The sequence below is a fragment of the Bison bison genome, unplaced genomic scaffold (genome assembly GCF_000754665.1).
Source record: "Bison bison bison isolate TAMUID 2011002044 unplaced genomic scaffold, Bison_UMD1.0 scf7180017864462, whole genome shotgun sequence".
Taxonomy (NCBI): Eukaryota; Metazoa; Chordata; class Mammalia; order Artiodactyla; family Bovidae; genus Bison; species Bison bison.
Window position 1 is genome coordinate 4,140,273 of NW_011495024.1, and position 17,419 is coordinate 4,157,691.

At 39.6% G+C, this 17,419-nt stretch overlaps 1 protein-coding gene across 1 annotated transcript in view; it reads left to right on the forward strand.

Annotated features, from left to right (window-relative positions):
- The window catches only part of RYR2 (ryanodine receptor 2 (cardiac)), an 826,801-nt gene that overhangs the window by 760,458 nt on the left and 48,924 nt on the right, over positions 1-17,419 (forward strand). The window contains exons 88-95 of the mRNA XM_010860117.1: positions 180-284; positions 3,093-3,174; positions 5,662-6,959; positions 7,758-7,825; positions 10,497-10,644; positions 14,307-14,393; positions 15,160-15,378; positions 16,842-16,972. Coding sequence (XP_010858419.1) covers positions 180-284; positions 3,093-3,174; positions 5,662-6,959; positions 7,758-7,825; positions 10,497-10,644; positions 14,307-14,393; positions 15,160-15,378; positions 16,842-16,972 — 2,138 coding nt within the window. The remainder of the gene's footprint in view (positions 1-179; positions 285-3,092; positions 3,175-5,661; positions 6,960-7,757; positions 7,826-10,496; positions 10,645-14,306; positions 14,394-15,159; positions 15,379-16,841; positions 16,973-17,419) is intronic.

A 17,419-nucleotide genomic window follows, 5' to 3' on the forward strand; every position in this document is an offset into this window, starting at 1 on the left:
CTTTTATCCTCAGCTCTAGGTCCTTAAGTGAAGCTTCCATTTTGACATCTTGTCAGTATCTTCAATGCAGTCCTCTCTTCCAGTCATCACTTGTTGATAAAGTAAAATCTATTATTGTAAAGTTTAATTTGGCAGTTAATTTATCAGGAATGACTGTTGTTTGTCTGTTTCTGGCCCAGGGTCCTTGCACTGGCAACCAGCAGAGTTTGGCTCACAGCAGGCTCTGGGATGCTGTGGTGGGTTTTCTTCATGTATTTGCCCACATGCAGATGAAGCTGTCTCAGGTAAAGTCACTGTCCTCTGTCAGCCTAGGTGAGACACTGTACACTGTGATCATTGGCAAATTAAACACACTTTCCTGTGTCAGAATGTTATCTTTTTTAGATGACTTCTTTATAAATCTTTTACATGACTTTTTTTTTAATCCTTTTTTTTAATAAAAGAATTTTATGCAAACTGACAATAGGTGGGAGCCGTTATTCAAATTTGAGAATAAAAGATAAAGGAATTGACTATAATGGAGAAATAAAACAGTATAGTCACCAAACACTGTATATTTTACAATCCTTCATAGACCCACATTTCAATGATTACTCGCTGGAATTTTCCTCATCCATACATATAATTGGAAGAGGATTGTAATCTGCTGCAAATCCCTCGTTAAGGAGAGACAGTTTTCTTATAGGGTCATAAACAAGCATTTGTTCTCAAAAGATGACATTCACCAATTAACCGGACATTTAACTTCGAAAGTCAAAGAGAAAAAAATAGCAGTACAGTTAGGCAAATGACGAAGAAACAGATTTTTCACCATGCTTAATGTTAATCTGGGAGCACATCTTGGAAACATGAGCATGCTGTTTTCTCACCCCTGTATTGCATGTGGAGTCAGAGATACATGAATAGAAAAACTCTAAATATGAATCGAGTAAATATGTCCCTTTGATGCAGGGAATTTTACTGGGATGTCCTGAGATCTGACATATCTGTTGAATGTGGATATCTGTCAGGTGTCAAGAGAGGAGAGAATGCTAGATTAAAGTCAAAGGACTACCCGTCCAGCCCCCACAATTTCATTTATGTGTCCATCTCTTCCTTGAGTCTCCTTGCCTCCAGCAAAGTGAGGAAACTCACACCTCCACCCTGCCCTCCAAGCTGGAAAATATTGTCAAATAGAGCCAGGCACAGGTTAAAGTGGCAAGAACAGATTTAATCAGTGATAACTGTCACTGTAGGGAGGAAAATCTAGTGTGAGCTGAACTCAACTTGGACTTGTACAGAGATGATGGGAGGAGGAGGGGATGATCAGGGCTCAGGGAAGAGAAAAATTATAAAAGGCTGGTCAGTGTAAACGTGACGGGCCAGCTGTGTCTGCTAGCTGGCAAGTATTGACATTAGGCTTCTACCTCCTACAGAGCCTGGGAGACAGACTCTAGCATCCTCAGGTGTTGGCTGGAACAAATAATGAATTTTTTTGGCAGCCTTGAGTTTTCTCAGGCAAGCACCCTAAGAGGGGTTGAGGTCTTCCTAGTGAAGTAGCTTTGAGCTGTTAGAAACCATGTCGTGTTTTGTTCTCTTTTTTTTTTTTTTTTAACTGAAGTGTAGTTGATTTGCTGATGAGACAGATAGCATCATTGACTCAGTGGACTTGAATTTGAACAAACTCCTGGAGATAGTGAAGGATAGGGGAATCTGGCATGCTACAGTCCATGGGGTCATAAAGAGTTGGATACAATGTAGCGATTGAGCAACAACAAATCGTTGGTTTTCAGTGTTGTATCAATCTCTGCTATACAGTAAAATGACTCAGTTATATACATATGGACATTCTTTTTTTAGTATTCTTTTTCATTATGGTTTATCACAGAATATTGAATATAGTTCCCTGTGCTACATACGAGAATCTTATTTATCCATCCTATAGTTTGCATCTGCTAATCCCATCTCCCAGTTGTTCAAGGCTTTATAAACCAAGATTAAAGCCTACTTGGGAAGACGGCCCAGAGGAGTTGGCTAGTTTGGTCAAGGAGAGAATCTTTGTCAGTATCTGGTTATTGGTAACTTCTACCAAATAAGGAAATATCATGATTGTTTCATCTAATTGCTAGTGACATTTTAGTAAGTAAAGAAGATCAACATGAACCAAATTTATCACAAGAGAGTTCTTATTTGGATGTATTTCCATCATTTTATTAACATCTAGCAGTGCTACCTAACAGTTGTTCATAGTTTATAGACCTAGTTGAGGTACCAACTATTTAGAAAGAAATACATCTCATCCTTCATACAGTGTTGAAATTTGGCTTCCTGTGTAGAAAAATTCATGTGAATAAAACAATACCTTGTGGGTGTGTGTGCATATATATATATAGGTATATGTATATTTTTTTTGAAAAAAGTATAGTTTTAAAATAAAAAACTCTGGTGACGCATGGGGTTATAATGCAGATATCAATATTCCATGTTTTCAGGCAATGAATCTAAGCATAGTGATGTTTATACACAACATATCTATATAAAATTTTTTGTTTCATGGTGAAAAATCAAAGACAAAAAACCCAGAAAATTTTAAACAGAGAAATACCCAAGAGCTTAATCAAGTTGGTAAATAAGATACTTGTGTGCATTTTTTGGCTAGATTTATGTTGGGTAAGTTTATCTCATATCACTGTCTTGCCTGTGTTTTCCAGAATAAGTTAGTTTTACAACGTGTATAGCATCTCAGTGTAGTAAGTTAGAAAGAAGAAAAGACAAGTCTAGTGTTTTCAAGGAGAAGAAAGATGCCCAGGGTTCTTGCCTACCTGACCCGAGGGTCTCCACCATTGTTTAGCTCTTCCATACTCTTGTTAGATTTATTCATTGTCCTTATGAATACTTTAAAAAATATGAGTTGAAATCAACAGTAAATACTCTTTGATTCTGAAGTGTGTATTTTTAATAAGCTGCAGATTTTTATTTGGCTTCTTTTTAGCTGTATAATGCTGTAAAGTCTGCTATTGGTAGAAAGGTATTCTTTTTGTGAGAATAAGTATGACATTCTTGCTGTGTAATTTTCTCATGTTATCTCAAATGCACTGTGTTAATACTTTCAGGACTCCAGTCAAATTGAGCTACTGAAAGAATTGATGGATCTTCAGAAGGACATGGTGGTCATGTTGCTGTCCATGTTGGAAGGTAGTTTTGATTTACATCTTCAAATCCCCATTATTCTTTGAAGGATTCCATATATGCTTGCTCTGGGAGTCAGCCTGCTGCAAAGGATAAAATATCAGTGCCAAAATGGGACAGATACCTCAGACTTATTGCTGGCTTGACTACTCTTTTCTCAAGTTAGTTTTTTTTTTTTTTTAATTAAAAAAAAAAATCCTGCCAATCTCAGGTCACAAAGCTATGGAGTGAAACCAGTAGTACTTCATTTTATAGTGGTATTTTTCATTTCACAGTGATACCTTAAAGGGTATGCTCCTCAGAGAGTACCTTAAAGAGGGTTTTGTTTGTTGTCATTTTGTTTGTAAGCAGTAGGGATTACAGATGTTTGAGGACACTCCAAATGCGTAAATTGCTGCTTTGAGCTGACTGCCTTATAGCTCCTGTGGGTCCTTACATTTCTGCAGGTAGAGAAGGCAGTAGAGAGCACCCCACCCACCAAGGCTCGTGGCAGCCTAAGTTCTCCCCGCTCCATGCCTCTTTCTTGGGTTTTCATTCTCTCTCTTTCCACCTTATTTTCCTTTGCTACTGTGTTTTCTTTCTATCTCAGGCAGTAAATATAGTGGGTAAGAGATTAGGTTCTGAGATCCGCCACCAGCACCCACATCTCACTTTCTGACCCAGGCAGCGTGACCCTGACATGAGTAACGTCTCTGTTTCTCACTTCCCTCCTCTATGAGACGGAGCTCAGAACAGCTTCTGCGAGCATTCTGTGAAACCATGTGAATGTGACCAGAGCCACTATAGAATGTTTGCTATTATGTTCCCTATCCTTTTTTTCTTAAGTCCTTCTAATTTCTCTCTCTCACTTAGTCTGCCCTGCATTAGCTAATTAAGGTAGTAGACACACCTTGCTCTAGGACTTTAAAGATGCAGTGTTTGCTTGAAACCCTTAGTTGGCAGCCACTCTGTATTCTCCAACCACAGATCCTTTTCCCAGGACCTCAATTCAAGTTTTAGTCTAAATAGTAGCAACACAGACATAATAACTGAAGGAATAATGAATTAAAATTAACCTCGTTTAAGTACTTTTTCATCTGAATACCAGGTTTGTGAATTGGATAGTATCATTATCACTCTTTTGCAAATAGTGCAGAGAGGCTAAGAAATCTGCCCAGGTTGCTGTGCCAGCAGATGGTGGGATCTGGATTCAGACCCCAACAGCATGGCTCCTGAGCCAGTGCCTTTTTTTTTTTTGGCTGTACTAGGTCTTCATTGCTGCCTGTGAGCTTTCTCTAATTGGGGTGAGTGGGGGCTACTCTCGAGTTGAAGGGCTCAGGCTTCTCATTGTGGGGGCTTCTCTCATTGCCGAGCATGGGCTTTAGGTGTACCACTTCAGTAATTGTGGCCTATGGGCTTAGCTGCCCCAAGGCATGTGGGATCTTCTGGGCCAGGGATCAAACCCGTGTTCCCTTCATTAGCAGGCAGAATCTTAACCACTGGACCACCAGGAAAGCCCTTGGGCCCATGCTCTTAACTCTGGTGTTTACTGCCTCACAGATGAACTCCACAAACCCATCATCATGTATCTTTATTCTGATGCCCGTCTTTGTGTTACATATCACATTCTGTTCAAGGAATGATGACTCTATAATTTAGGGTAATATCTCATTTTCTCAGGCTTATTCATAATATGCCATTTTCTAGCTATAAACATTCTGAACTATGAAGAAATGTAAGGAGATCTTTTACATTTTACATCAGAAAGAACATCTAATTTGCCCTCAGTGGTTCCGTTTGAAGTCCTGGCCCTAGCTCTCAATAATCATTTTACAGCATACAATTTAATTTAACCTTGCTAAACACAGTTTCCTCAATAGTAAAATCATAATTAATAATAAAAACTACCTGTCTCACAGGTATTTTCAGGTATGAACATGAAATTAGGTGTAATGTCTGTGAGCAGTGACTTTTTTTATCCCCAAAGGGCTAGGCAAACACTCATTTTTATTATTAATATGAGACTGGATTTCTGTTTCAGGCTTTCGGATAATATAAACGTCTGCCTTTTTTCTTTTTTTTAAAAAATCCTAAAGTGTGTTGCTTCTAGGATCAATTAAAGGGAAAAAATGTCAGCCTTTCATCACATATTGTTTACATGCATTAGTCTAATTACTTTGTAAATATGCTTTTGCATGTGTTCATGTAATCACTTTCTAAAATTAGAGTTTACAAGTAATTATCCATCTTTTCCTTCACACATTGGAAGAGAAAAGAACTATCTTTGATTCAGGTGTCATATAAGATTTATATTGTTATTTTCTCTATAGGCACTTTTATTTAAGACATTTTAAGATGTTTACTATTTACCTGCTCAAGTTAGAAGCAACTTACTCAGTTGGACCAGGGTACAACAACTGAGCACACACTCAACGTACATTGGCTCCTATCTGCCATCGACACTGGTTTTATTGGGAATGTTCATTTTGAGCCAATGCAATTCTTTATCCCCAGGCAATGTTGTTAATGGCACCATTGGCAAACAGATGGTTGATATGCTCGTGGAATCTTCCAACAACGTGGAGATGATTCTCAAGTTTTTTGACATGTTCTTAAAGCTCAAGGACTTGACATCTTCTGATACTTTCAAAGAGTATGACCCCGATGGTAAGGGAGTTATTTCCAAGAGGGACTTTCACAAAGCCATGGAGAGCCATAAACACTACACCCAGTCCGAGACTGAGTTTCTTCTGTCCTGTGCAGAGACAGATGAAAATGAAACCCTGGACTATGAAGAATTTGTCAAACGGTTCCACGAGCCTGCCAAGGACATTGGCTTCAATGTGGCAGTGCTTCTGACAAACCTCTCCGAACACATGCCCAATGACACCCGGCTGCAGACTTTTCTGGAATTGGCCGAGAGCGTGCTCAATTACTTCCAGCCCTTCCTGGGCCGCATCGAGATCATGGGCAGTGCCAAGCGCATCGAGAGGGTGTATTTTGAAATCAGTGAGTCCAGCCGAACCCAGTGGGAAAAGCCCCAGGTCAAGGAATCCAAAAGGCAATTTATATTTGACGTGGTCAATGAAGGAGGGGAGAAAGAGAAGATGGAGCTCTTCGTGAACTTCTGCGAGGATACCATCTTTGAGATGCAACTGGCGGCTCAGATTTCAGAGTCAGATCTGAATGAGAGGTCAGCGAATAAAGAGGAGAGTGAGAAGGAGAAGCCGGAGGAGCAGGGTCCAAGGATGGGTTTCTTTTCCATCATGACGGTCAAGTCCGCCCTGTTTGCCCTCAGGTACAATATCTTGACCCTTATGCGGATGCTCAGCCTGAAAAGCTTGAAGAAGCAGATGAAGAAGGTGAAGAAGATGACAGTGAAGGACATGATCACAGCCTTCTTTACATCCTACTGGAGTATTTTGATGAGCCTCCTGCACTTTGTAGCCAGCGTTTTCAGAGGCTTCTCTCGCATCATCGGCAGCCTCCTGCTGGGAGGAAGCCTGGTCGAAGGTGCGAAGAAGATCAAAGTGGCGGAGCTCTTGGCCAACATGCCAGACCCCACACAAGATGAGGTTCGAGGAGACGGGGAGGAGGGGGAGAGGAAAACCCTGGAAGGGGGCCTGCCCTCTGAAGACCTGACGGACTTGAAGGAACTGTCAGAGGAGAGTGACCTGCTTTCCGATATCTTTGGCTTGGACCTGAAGCGAGAAGGAGGGCAGTACAAACTGATTCCTCACAATCCCAATGCTGGCCTGAGTGACCTCATGAGCAACCCCGTCCCCATCCCAGAGGTGCAAGAAAAGTTCCAGGTAACTTACCTCCAATCACAGCAGCTCTCTGGACTTCAGGTGGGCATGATAACTTGACATCAGCTGTTTTACTTGTGCCAGAGTGGTATTCAGTAGATGACTTGCCAAAGAGTAATGGCTTTTTAGTAGGCAGAGCCAGCCGGCTTTTTGAAGGTCCTTTACAAATTATTTCATTAAACTATGAAGGTACAAACTCTGGTACTCACTCTCAAGATATTAGGCAGTTGATCAATAATCATTCCATCCACAAATATTTTATGAGGATTGGCCATGTGTCTGGTCCCCCTGGGTATCATATGGAATTAAAAGAAATGTAAGATGTAATCATTGCTCTCAAGTTTCCTTAAAGAGTTTATTAGAAAGATAAACCACTCATGAAAAAATTAGAAAATCATTAAGTGGTAAGTAGCATAGGCCGCAGACTGTGGAGATTACGTGAGAAAATGGAAAGCTCAGTATGGCTTGGAGTAGCTGGTTGAGACTGAAGAAGTGGGACTTACGTTGGTTTGGAGGATGAGTAAGATTTGAGTAGGTGAATAAGGGAAAGAAGGTGGTTGTGAAATAAGTGGGAAGGAGCTTAGAAAGTTGGTGCTCCCTGCTGGCTTGGCAGGTGAGTGTGGGGAAGGGGAAATGCATGAACCAGCAGAAGGAAGGGCTCACGTGGCAGTTTTATCCCCTCGATTGAGGCAGGAGGGCAACATTTATAGGTTACAATTTGACACAGGGTCACAGAGCTTCCTGAACTCATTCAAAAGTGACATGTTATCCCACATCTCTTTTCCCATGGACTCATCCAAGGAGCAGAAGGCAAAAGAAGAAGAAAAGGAAGAAAAAGAAGAAAGCAAATCCGAACCCGAGAAAGCTGAGTACGTGTCATTTCTGTGCCCTTTGCTTTGTGTCAGTGTCTCTCACACATCCTCTCCGTTCGGGGATGCAGTGGGGAGAATCTCAGGTTGCAAGGTGACACCTGTCATCTCAGTGGAAGGCCTCATCCTCAGTGGGTGGGGATCAGTGTAAACACCTACCTGGGGGGGTGTGGGGGGCACTCCTGTCTCTTTCTGGTTCCATGAGGATTTTGTTTGTGTGTTTCTCAGCAGAAACGACTTTATGATTCCATGTGATATTCTCTGCAAGATGACTGTTGCAGTTTTTTTTAATTGAGCCTCTATTCTGTCCTTGTAAAGAAGGGAGGGGACAGGCATTCTGAATGCCATCGTATAGACTCTTAGGGAGTGGTGGTCCTCAACACACTGTCCAGGGCCACCTGCTGAAGAACCACCTGGAGAGTCTGTTAAAGACACAGTTTCCTGGGCCCCTGCACAGGTTCTGAGTCAGCAGGGCTGGTGTGGAGCTTAGGAAGCTTCATTTTCACCTACAGTCTTGGTGCTATGGAGAGCACAGTTATAAATGCATTACTAAGACATAAAGAGCTGCGTATGAAACAATGAAAATGTGTAATTTCCTATAAAACTGGCTTCCTGTTAACAATGGAAACCTACATCATTCCCCAAGTTCGCACAGTTTTATATGCATATTTTTTAAAATTGGGGAAAGCGAATTTTTAATTGCATAACTGCCACTGTTCTCGCATGGCACTTTATTTTTCTCCTCTGTTCTGTTATTTTCTTTGGCCTGTTTTCATTGTCTGTTTTTTCCCCCCTAGATTAGACAAATGTTGGTTTAGAATTGTGTTAATTTAGTTATACCTATAAAATTAAAATATTAAAGTGAATAATTCAGAAATAATTCTTGTTTCTAATATTTTCATGGGGAAACAGTTTTATTCAACTTTTTCACATGCATGCTTGACATTACTAGAGTTAACCTTTTGAGTAATTTAACACTTTTGCAGGGAAAATCATATTTTTTAATTTCTAAGATATTTGAGAAAATTTAGAAGCATTTTAAGCCCTAACAGCTAGTCATTGTTAAGGACTGAACGTTAAAATCAGAATTTAAAAAACAAGGTATGTTGAAAAGTCACAGCCAAAAAAAGTCATCATTATTATTCTCTTTTCAGTTAAATATTTTATCATACACTTTGAAAGGAATATGCAATATATAGACACAAAGATACTTGAAGCCTGTAAAATTTCCAAACTCATACAAAAGAGAGAAGGTTATAATGTACAGCCATAAACCCATCACCTAGTTTTAATACGGGCTTCCCTGGTAACTCAGCTGGTGAAGAATCTGCCTGCAATGTAGGAGACCCTGGTTCAATTGCTGGGTTGGGAAGATCCTCTGGAAAAGAGAATGGCTACCCACTCCAGTATTCTGGTCTGGAGAATTCCATGGACTATATTATTCCATGGCATCGCAAAGCGTTGGACACAGCTGAGCGACTTTCACTTTAGTTCTAATAATTATTATCATTTTGCTAACCTTGTTGCATGTAGGTTAGCATCCAACCATCCCCACCACACACACACACACACACACACACATTGTGGGGCCTTCTGTGGGACAAGTTGTTTTAAAGACAATACTAGTCACCATGTCATTTCACCTGTAAGTACCTTGTATACATTACTAATTTATATAACTTGTATACTAATTACTAAGTTATTACTAATTTGAACAGCTAAAGACTGTTTAAAGAACCATATTTATCATTCTATTTACACTAAACAAAATTTGCAATTCTTTAAATACTGTCTAATAGCTGCTAAATATTAAGCTTCAAGCTTCCTTTATTGTCTCAAAGGTGTATTTTTACCATTAGTTTGTTTGAATTAGGCCTCATATGAGGGTCACTGTTGTCTATTCTTCACAGTCAGAGCCATTCATTGTCACAGATCTTGCACTATTGGATCAGTTGTAAAAATGGCCATGTAAAGGACTATAACAATGAAACACAGACAAACATAACAGAGCTTGACAGTCATTTCAGTGGCAATTCTTAAGTGTTAAAAATAATGTTGGAAAAGCCTCATATGGGTTAAGTATGAGTTATATTATGTGGTTTACATATATATGATTACATATGTACATAAATACATCTCCATGAAGGCTTGGTATTTTGTACCCGGAGAGGTTTAGGTATCAAATTTCAGTGCTCCCAATTCCATTATTGTCTGCAGAATTAACATATTGACATTGTCTATATCTGTCAACAACCAAATGCATATGCCTCTGATTTTAAATCCTGATAGCTAGTCAGTGTTAGAGACTGAACATTAAAATCATAATTGAAAAATAAGGTATGTTGAAAGTCACAACCAAAAGAAAGTCTCCATTATTCCTTTTTCAGTTAACTATTTCATTGTACACTTGGAAAGCAATATGCTGGGTAGAGATACAAAGAAAATTGAAGCCTGTAAGATGTCCTATAGAGTGGAACTTCACAGAGTTATCAATATACAGGAGGCTATGATAAGCCAGAAATTCTACCCCTAATTCTAAAATTAGAAGAGGTATCAGTTATTTAAACTGATACTATGATTTGAATACTTGTATGTTTATATATTTTGGCATAAAACTTGTTCAGTTCTTTGGTGTCTGGGTGGTTTATATTTCACTCATTTGCATTCATAGAGGAGAAGACGGAGAAAAAGAAGAAAAAGCCAAAGAAGACAAGGGTAAACAAAAACTGAGGCAGCTCCACACACACAGATATGGAGAGCCAGAAGTTCCTGAGTCAGCATTCTGGAAGAAAATCATAGCCTATCAACAGAAACTTCTAGTAAGATGTTTTAGAATGAGTATTGTTTTTGATACATTGTAAGACCATAATCATTCGGGTGCAGTAAATACCCACTGACCTTCCCTCGGGTGGTAATCAGGGAACCCAGTCAGCCCTGAACGTATATTGTGTTTGCTCATCTTAGTGTTTATATGTTAAAATCAGTGTCTTGGTCCATGGATCCCTATTGTCAAACCCATAATCTCTGCACACATTCACATGACCCGAGACCACGTGACTTAGTGACTGCCAGCATCTTCCCAAAAGGTCATTTTAAGGGTAAGTTAATTAACATACCCCAAGGCTCCCTCTTTGCAGGACACTATGTAAGGCTCTGCAATACATGATAGCAAAACAGATCTTCTAGGGGACAGGTAATTCATCTTGATGTTTCAGAGTGGGGTTAGTCAATCTTTCTTGAATTGCCCTTTTATTAAAAATCCAGTTATAAAAATATTAATGCAGTGAGCCAACTCTCCAATGATAAGATGATCTATTCAAAATTATTCTTAAAATGGAAATAAGTAAAAAAGTGAAAGAAGAGGGAGAAGATAGTTCTTTATGTAGTATCCTAAACATTTTCAGAAATGTTCCTTTAGTTAATAAAATATCTGCTTATATGTGGAAAAAAAAATAAAGAAGATGTAGTTCTCTATTCCTATTCATACAGGATGGAATTGTTAAAAATTTTGTCTAAAAGACCTTTTATATGAGTATGTATGTATATGTGTATAAATATTATATATTTATATCATATAAATAGGAAAAGATTGGGAGATGAATGTCTCAAATAAACCTACATGAGGTACTGACCAAAAATGTCAGACCTAGAAATTAAGAACAACACTCCATAATAAAGCCATTTGAAAGGCAAAATCATTTAACCTTTGAGGAAAAAAAAAAGACCAAAAACTCATATAGTATAGAACTTCACCTATAAGGAAAATGGATTGTTCTCAGTCATGATATATTCTAACTGCTTGTACATAAATGTTTATATATATGACATATTTTAAATAATTTACAGGCAATGGCACCCCACTCCAGTACTCTTGCCTGGAAAATCCCATGGACGGAGGAGCCTGGTAGGCTGCAGTTCATGGGGTTGCGAAGAGTCGGACATGACTGAGCGACTTCACTTTCGCTTTTCACTTTTCAGCATTGGAGAAGGAAATGGCAACCCACTCCAGTGTTCTTGCCTGGAGAATCCCAGGGGTGGGGAAGCCTGGTGGGCTTCCGTCTATGGGGTCACACAGAGTCGGACACGACTGAAGTGACTTAGCAGCAGCAGCAGCATGCTTTCTTAAACTACATTGTATGTTTCCTGTATTATTTAATAAAGAGTAGACAGAATGCAAATGTTTTTGAGGTAACTCTGGATAATCCGTGGTTTGGTTTGTTGTCACAGTGGCCATGGCTGCCCGTGTGGTCTGGCTAGGGTGTGAGGTTGTACAGGCTCTGTGATAAGCTGTAGCAGCCCCAGTGGGTTCCTGAAGAGTCTGTGTAACCACAGTTGAACAAAGCAAGTAATGTAGGTTTTTTCCCCCATCCTTCTGTCCCAGAGATGCCTTCTTTTCTGTTTTTCTTTGCACCATCACTTTCTTTGCACACCTGTTTGCATGCACAAGCCTAATCATGGCCACAGTCAGGTGCCACAGTGCCTCTCATGATGCCAGTCTTCGTGACCTCCCAGCTCAGATAACCAAAGTCACTAACCCAGCCCGTATAACCCAGTCCCACCTTCTAAGGAGAACCAGTGTGACTGACCCAGTTTGGATGCGGTGGCCAACTTCGGTCCTATAAATGGTGGCAGAACAGTTAGGATCATATGTTGGGAGATGACACCATCCAAGTCGGGTGTGTCTGTGGAGAGGGATAACTAATGAAGTATCATTCTGATTTGGCCTTATAATGCTAAAGCCCCTGATATATCCAGATAGATACTTTCTAGTCATCTTGTGGAGAAGGCAATGGCACCCCACTCCATTACTCTTACCTGGAAAATCCCATGGATGGAGGAGCCTGGTAGGCTGCAGTCCATGGGATCACGAAGAGTCGGACACGACTGAATGACTTCACTTTCACTTTTCACTTTTCAGCATTGGAGAAGGAAATGGCAACCCACTCCAGTGTTCTTGCCTGGAGAATCCCAGGGACAGGGGAGCCTGGTGGGCTGCCATCTATGGGGTCGCACAGAGTCAGACACAACTGAAGCAACTTAGCAACAGCAGCAGTCATCTTGCACTTAATATTAAAACAAATTCTTGGTATGTCCCCAAATCTTTTCACTTAAACCCACTTCTGGTCCAATCAGTGTTTTTTACTTTTCCCCCATAGCTTAATAAATGACACCAAGCATTTACTTACTTGCTCAGACCCCAGGATACAGAAGTTACCATCTCTTGAGTCCTTTCCTTTTTCCTGCCTCAGATAAATCCAAGAATAATTCTAAGCTCTCTCTTTCAAATATATCCAGAATTTTCCTGGTTCTTAACATTTCCACAGCCACCACTGGTTCAAACCACCACCACCAACATCCTCTTTCTGCATCCTGCAGTAACTTTCTAACTGGTCCCCTGCCTTCCATGCCTCCAGTCTACTTTATACACAGTAGCTGGAATCATCTTTCCAAATCATTATCTGATCACATCAAGCCCTCTTCAGCTCCTTCAAGAGCTTGCCATCTCATTTACAGTAAAATAGTAATTCCAGTTATAATAATAAAATTAATGATTACCTTCCTCTGTAGTAACTTATCTAATCCTCATAACAAACTTATGAGACAGATTTTGTTGTTATCCCCACTTTACAAATAAGAAAAGTGATGCTTACAAGAGTGATTAAGTCTCTTGTCCACATCCTGCAGTGAGGAAGTGGTGGGGTCAGGCTTCATACCCAGGGAGTATGGTCCCAGCAATCAGACGCTGAACCACTGCACTGTAAGAAGCAACACTTTTTCTCTTTTTAACATTTCTTTTGTGTTTATTGAGATACACCTTACAAGCAACAGTTAAGTCTACAGACTTCAATTGTACAGCTCAGCTGGATAAATGTTTACACACATAACATCTGTGTAGTGACCGTTATCCACAGCCCAAAGCACAGACTTTTTATCAAAGGCCTACAGAACGATGTCCCCTTCTAACCTCTCTGACCTCATTCCTTCCCATTCTCTCTCCTTCTCACTGTGGTACCTTCTCACTATCCATCAAACACACCAGCATCACTCAGAATTCAGGACCTTTGCTCTCCAAGGTCTTTCTATGATGTTCCCTTCCCACAGATGTTCACTTGATTATTTCCCTGTGGCATCTAGGCCTCAGCTCAAATGTCACCTCCCAGGAACCTTCCCTGACCACCCATCCAGATAGTACCCCCTTCCCTAAGTCCTTAGTCTGGTGGATTTTTCTTCATAGCATTTACCATTCCCTGAAGTTAGGCTATTTTTCATCTGTGAGTGTGCTTCTTTATTATCTGTCTACTCCATGATGGTTTAAGTTTTCTTATTCACTATTATGTTGACAGCACCAAATATGGGACTTAATAAATGGTAGCCCGTCAAGAAATAGTTTTTGGTAAATGTATGAATGCTTTATTTCAATTGCTTGCAAATTTCAAATCTCTTGATTCAATGACCTTTTAATAATTTTTTTCACCTTCAGAACTATTTTGCTCGCAACTTCTACAACATGAGAATGTTAGCCTTATTTGTCGCATTTGCGATCAATTTCATCTTGCTCTTTTATAAGGTACGTATGCCTTAGTCTTTTAATAACCAATATGAAACTACAAATAGACTGAATTGAATGTAATGATTTGACAGATCCACTAGTAAGCACATGAACACCTTTTCTGAAATGTATTTTGATGAAAGAGAAAACCTGAATCTCAGGCACATCGCTGACTGTCTAGGACAGCAAGACTAGATTAGCTCCTTAGCACTGAGAAATGCCCCCACTGAAGAATATGGGATTTTAGAGGGTTTTCCCACAGTACTTATAGCCAGATTTGGCTGGATATGTCACATGTATGAATGTGTCACATGTATCTTGGTATGGCATACCTGTGTTCCATTAAATTCTTTTGATCATTGACAAGACAGCTTAGCCATATAATTTTCCCCTGCATGCATTTTAACCCTGGTAACTGGTTAGACTAGAGGGAATTTTTAAAATATGATCATTATTTGCCATTTTTTTCTATTGAATTTTAGTTGATTTACAATGTTGTCTAAGTTTCAGTTTTTGGCAAAGTGATTCATTTATGTGTGTGTGTGTACACATATATTTTCTTTCTTAGATTCTTTTTCATTATAGGTTATTATAAGATATTGAATATAGTTCCCTGTGCTGGGTTTTTGAAAAGCTGTCTTTTCAGCCTATGCTTTTAGTCTTTTCATCATGCAGTGGCTTCATATCCAGCTATTTGCTGATAAGGCTGAGTTTCCATTGTTTCTTGTTTACCCTGATCTCTTAGAGAAAATGAACTGACTGTTCTCTAAATGGTTTGAATCAGGTCTCCACTTCTTCTGTGGTTGAAGGAAAGGAACTACCCACTCGCAGTTCAAGTGAAAATGCCAGAGTTAGCAGCTTGGACAGCAGCTCGCCTAGAATCATCGCAGTGCACTATGTGCTGGAGGAGAGCAGTGGCTACATGGAGCCCACACTGCGGATATTAGCCATTCTGCACACGGTCATCTCTTTCTTCTGTATCATTGGATACTACTGCTTGAAAGTAAGATAGTAAGCCACCAAGGAACTTGTGTGTGTCTGCGTGCATGCATGCTGTTCTGGGGCAGCAGATTCTGAGATGAAAACTGCAGACACATAGTTTCTTAGGGACTGTTCCATCAGCACCTGAGGGGCAAAGGGAAGAAGCAGCATGGGGAAGACAGAGCAGTGGGGCTACAGTACAGACCCAACAGGGCATGTCACAGCCTCTGTTCTGAAGCTGAGACACCCCTTCAGGGTGGTCCTGGGCTGGGGGCATTGGAGCCTGGCCTTTAGAGCTCTGTGTTGACCAGTTACTGGCTACAGGCTGCCCTGGGAAGGGGATGTAGCTGTCACATTGAATTTTTTTTTTTTCCCCACAGTAATTATTCACATATGGAAAATTTCACCTATAACTTGACAGCACAGCAGTGACCAACCCACTATGTAACTAGCAATGTTCAGTGTAGTAAAAATTCTAGAAATAGATCATATTTGACCTCCGAGTCGTTTCAGTTATTCTGCTACTAGGCACATATTTCTCACCATCCTTGGCAGAAATGCTTCACAGTTTGTCACACATCACCCAGAAAACAGTGTAGCTTCATTCCTAGACCCTTTAAGGCAGTGGTATAGTTTGGTGAATAGAACTCAAGGTTGTCTCTCCAAGTGCTCAGAGCTTCAAACCTTTGCAAACCTCTTTTATCTTTTACTAACATGGCACTGTTATGCTGCAGGGCTTTTGTTTCACTGTTCCCTGCTTCCGATTGGGAAGCTTATACAAGAGTTTTGAAAAACTAGGGTCCGGAGTAAATGATTAGAATGTAAAGTTTTCTTCAGAAATACCTGTTCCTCCCTTTCCTTCCCTTGTTTTATGAGAGGGAAGGGGGGTGTTCTTAGGTACTTCCACAATATTTGCATCTTTTTTGCATCTGTGTCTTGTGTAAACTCTGTGCATATGAAAAGAGTGTCAGTAAATTCTGGAGACATTTTGGCAAATTGACAAACATTTTTGCTGATGTTGAAATTAAAATTTATTTCAAAATAGCATATATAGGCATGCTGAACAGGCAGTTATTAAAAAGATTTTTCAAAGTTCTAAAATTTTTTAAAAGTATGCATTTTGGAACATTATAACAGTGCTTTCTTTTATTACATCTCTATATATATAGTATATGCAAAAGAAAAGAAATTTTATATAATCTTTTTCTCAATATTTAAAATTTATTTCATTAATGCAAATTATCTATGAACCTCTCTGTGTTTAAAAGCATATGCATACATATACCTGCACTATCTTCTGTTTTTCTAAAACCTCTAGATGCCTCTTTCTGCCTAAACATGGCTGGTTCATATTCACTCATTGTTTACTTTCCTGGAAGTAACATGGGAAATATTTCTTTCCAGAAGCTGTTTTGTATAGATAGTGACCACAAGAGATGCCGGTTAATGTAAACTAATTTTAACATGTTTATTTTTCAAATGTAGGTCCCACTGGTTATTTTTAAGCGAGAGAAGGAAGTAGCTCGAAAATTGGAATTTGATGGGCTTTATATTACAGAACAGCCTTCAGAAGATGATATTAAAGGCCAGTGGGATAGACTCGTAATCAACACACAGTGAGTAAAGAATTAGATGAGACATTTCTGTGCTCAGAAAATTTCAGGATGTAAAATACTTGGCCAGAGTTCCTGCAGATTTGTCAAAAGTTTAGCAGAAGTGAGTAATAGTTATATATTCAGCCAAGAAAATCAAATGACTGAGCTCCATCATCCTCTTAATGGATGCCATCAATTTTTGCCCTCTGTGTTCTGATTTCCTCCATCAAAAATGGCTTTAGGTCCATTTCCACGGCAGTAATGGAACTTAACGTCCATTACTCAGTGTTCAGGGAAGTGTGTATACAACCTGCAATGCACGGTTATCTCACAGAAAAGCATAGAGGAAGCCAAAAGTATTCATTAAGGAAAGGGTTGTAGCATTAAAGGCAAAAATATTGAATTTCACATGTTTAATCTAAGTTGGAAATTTTTAATTGGTATCATCCAGCAGTCTGGCATATACCT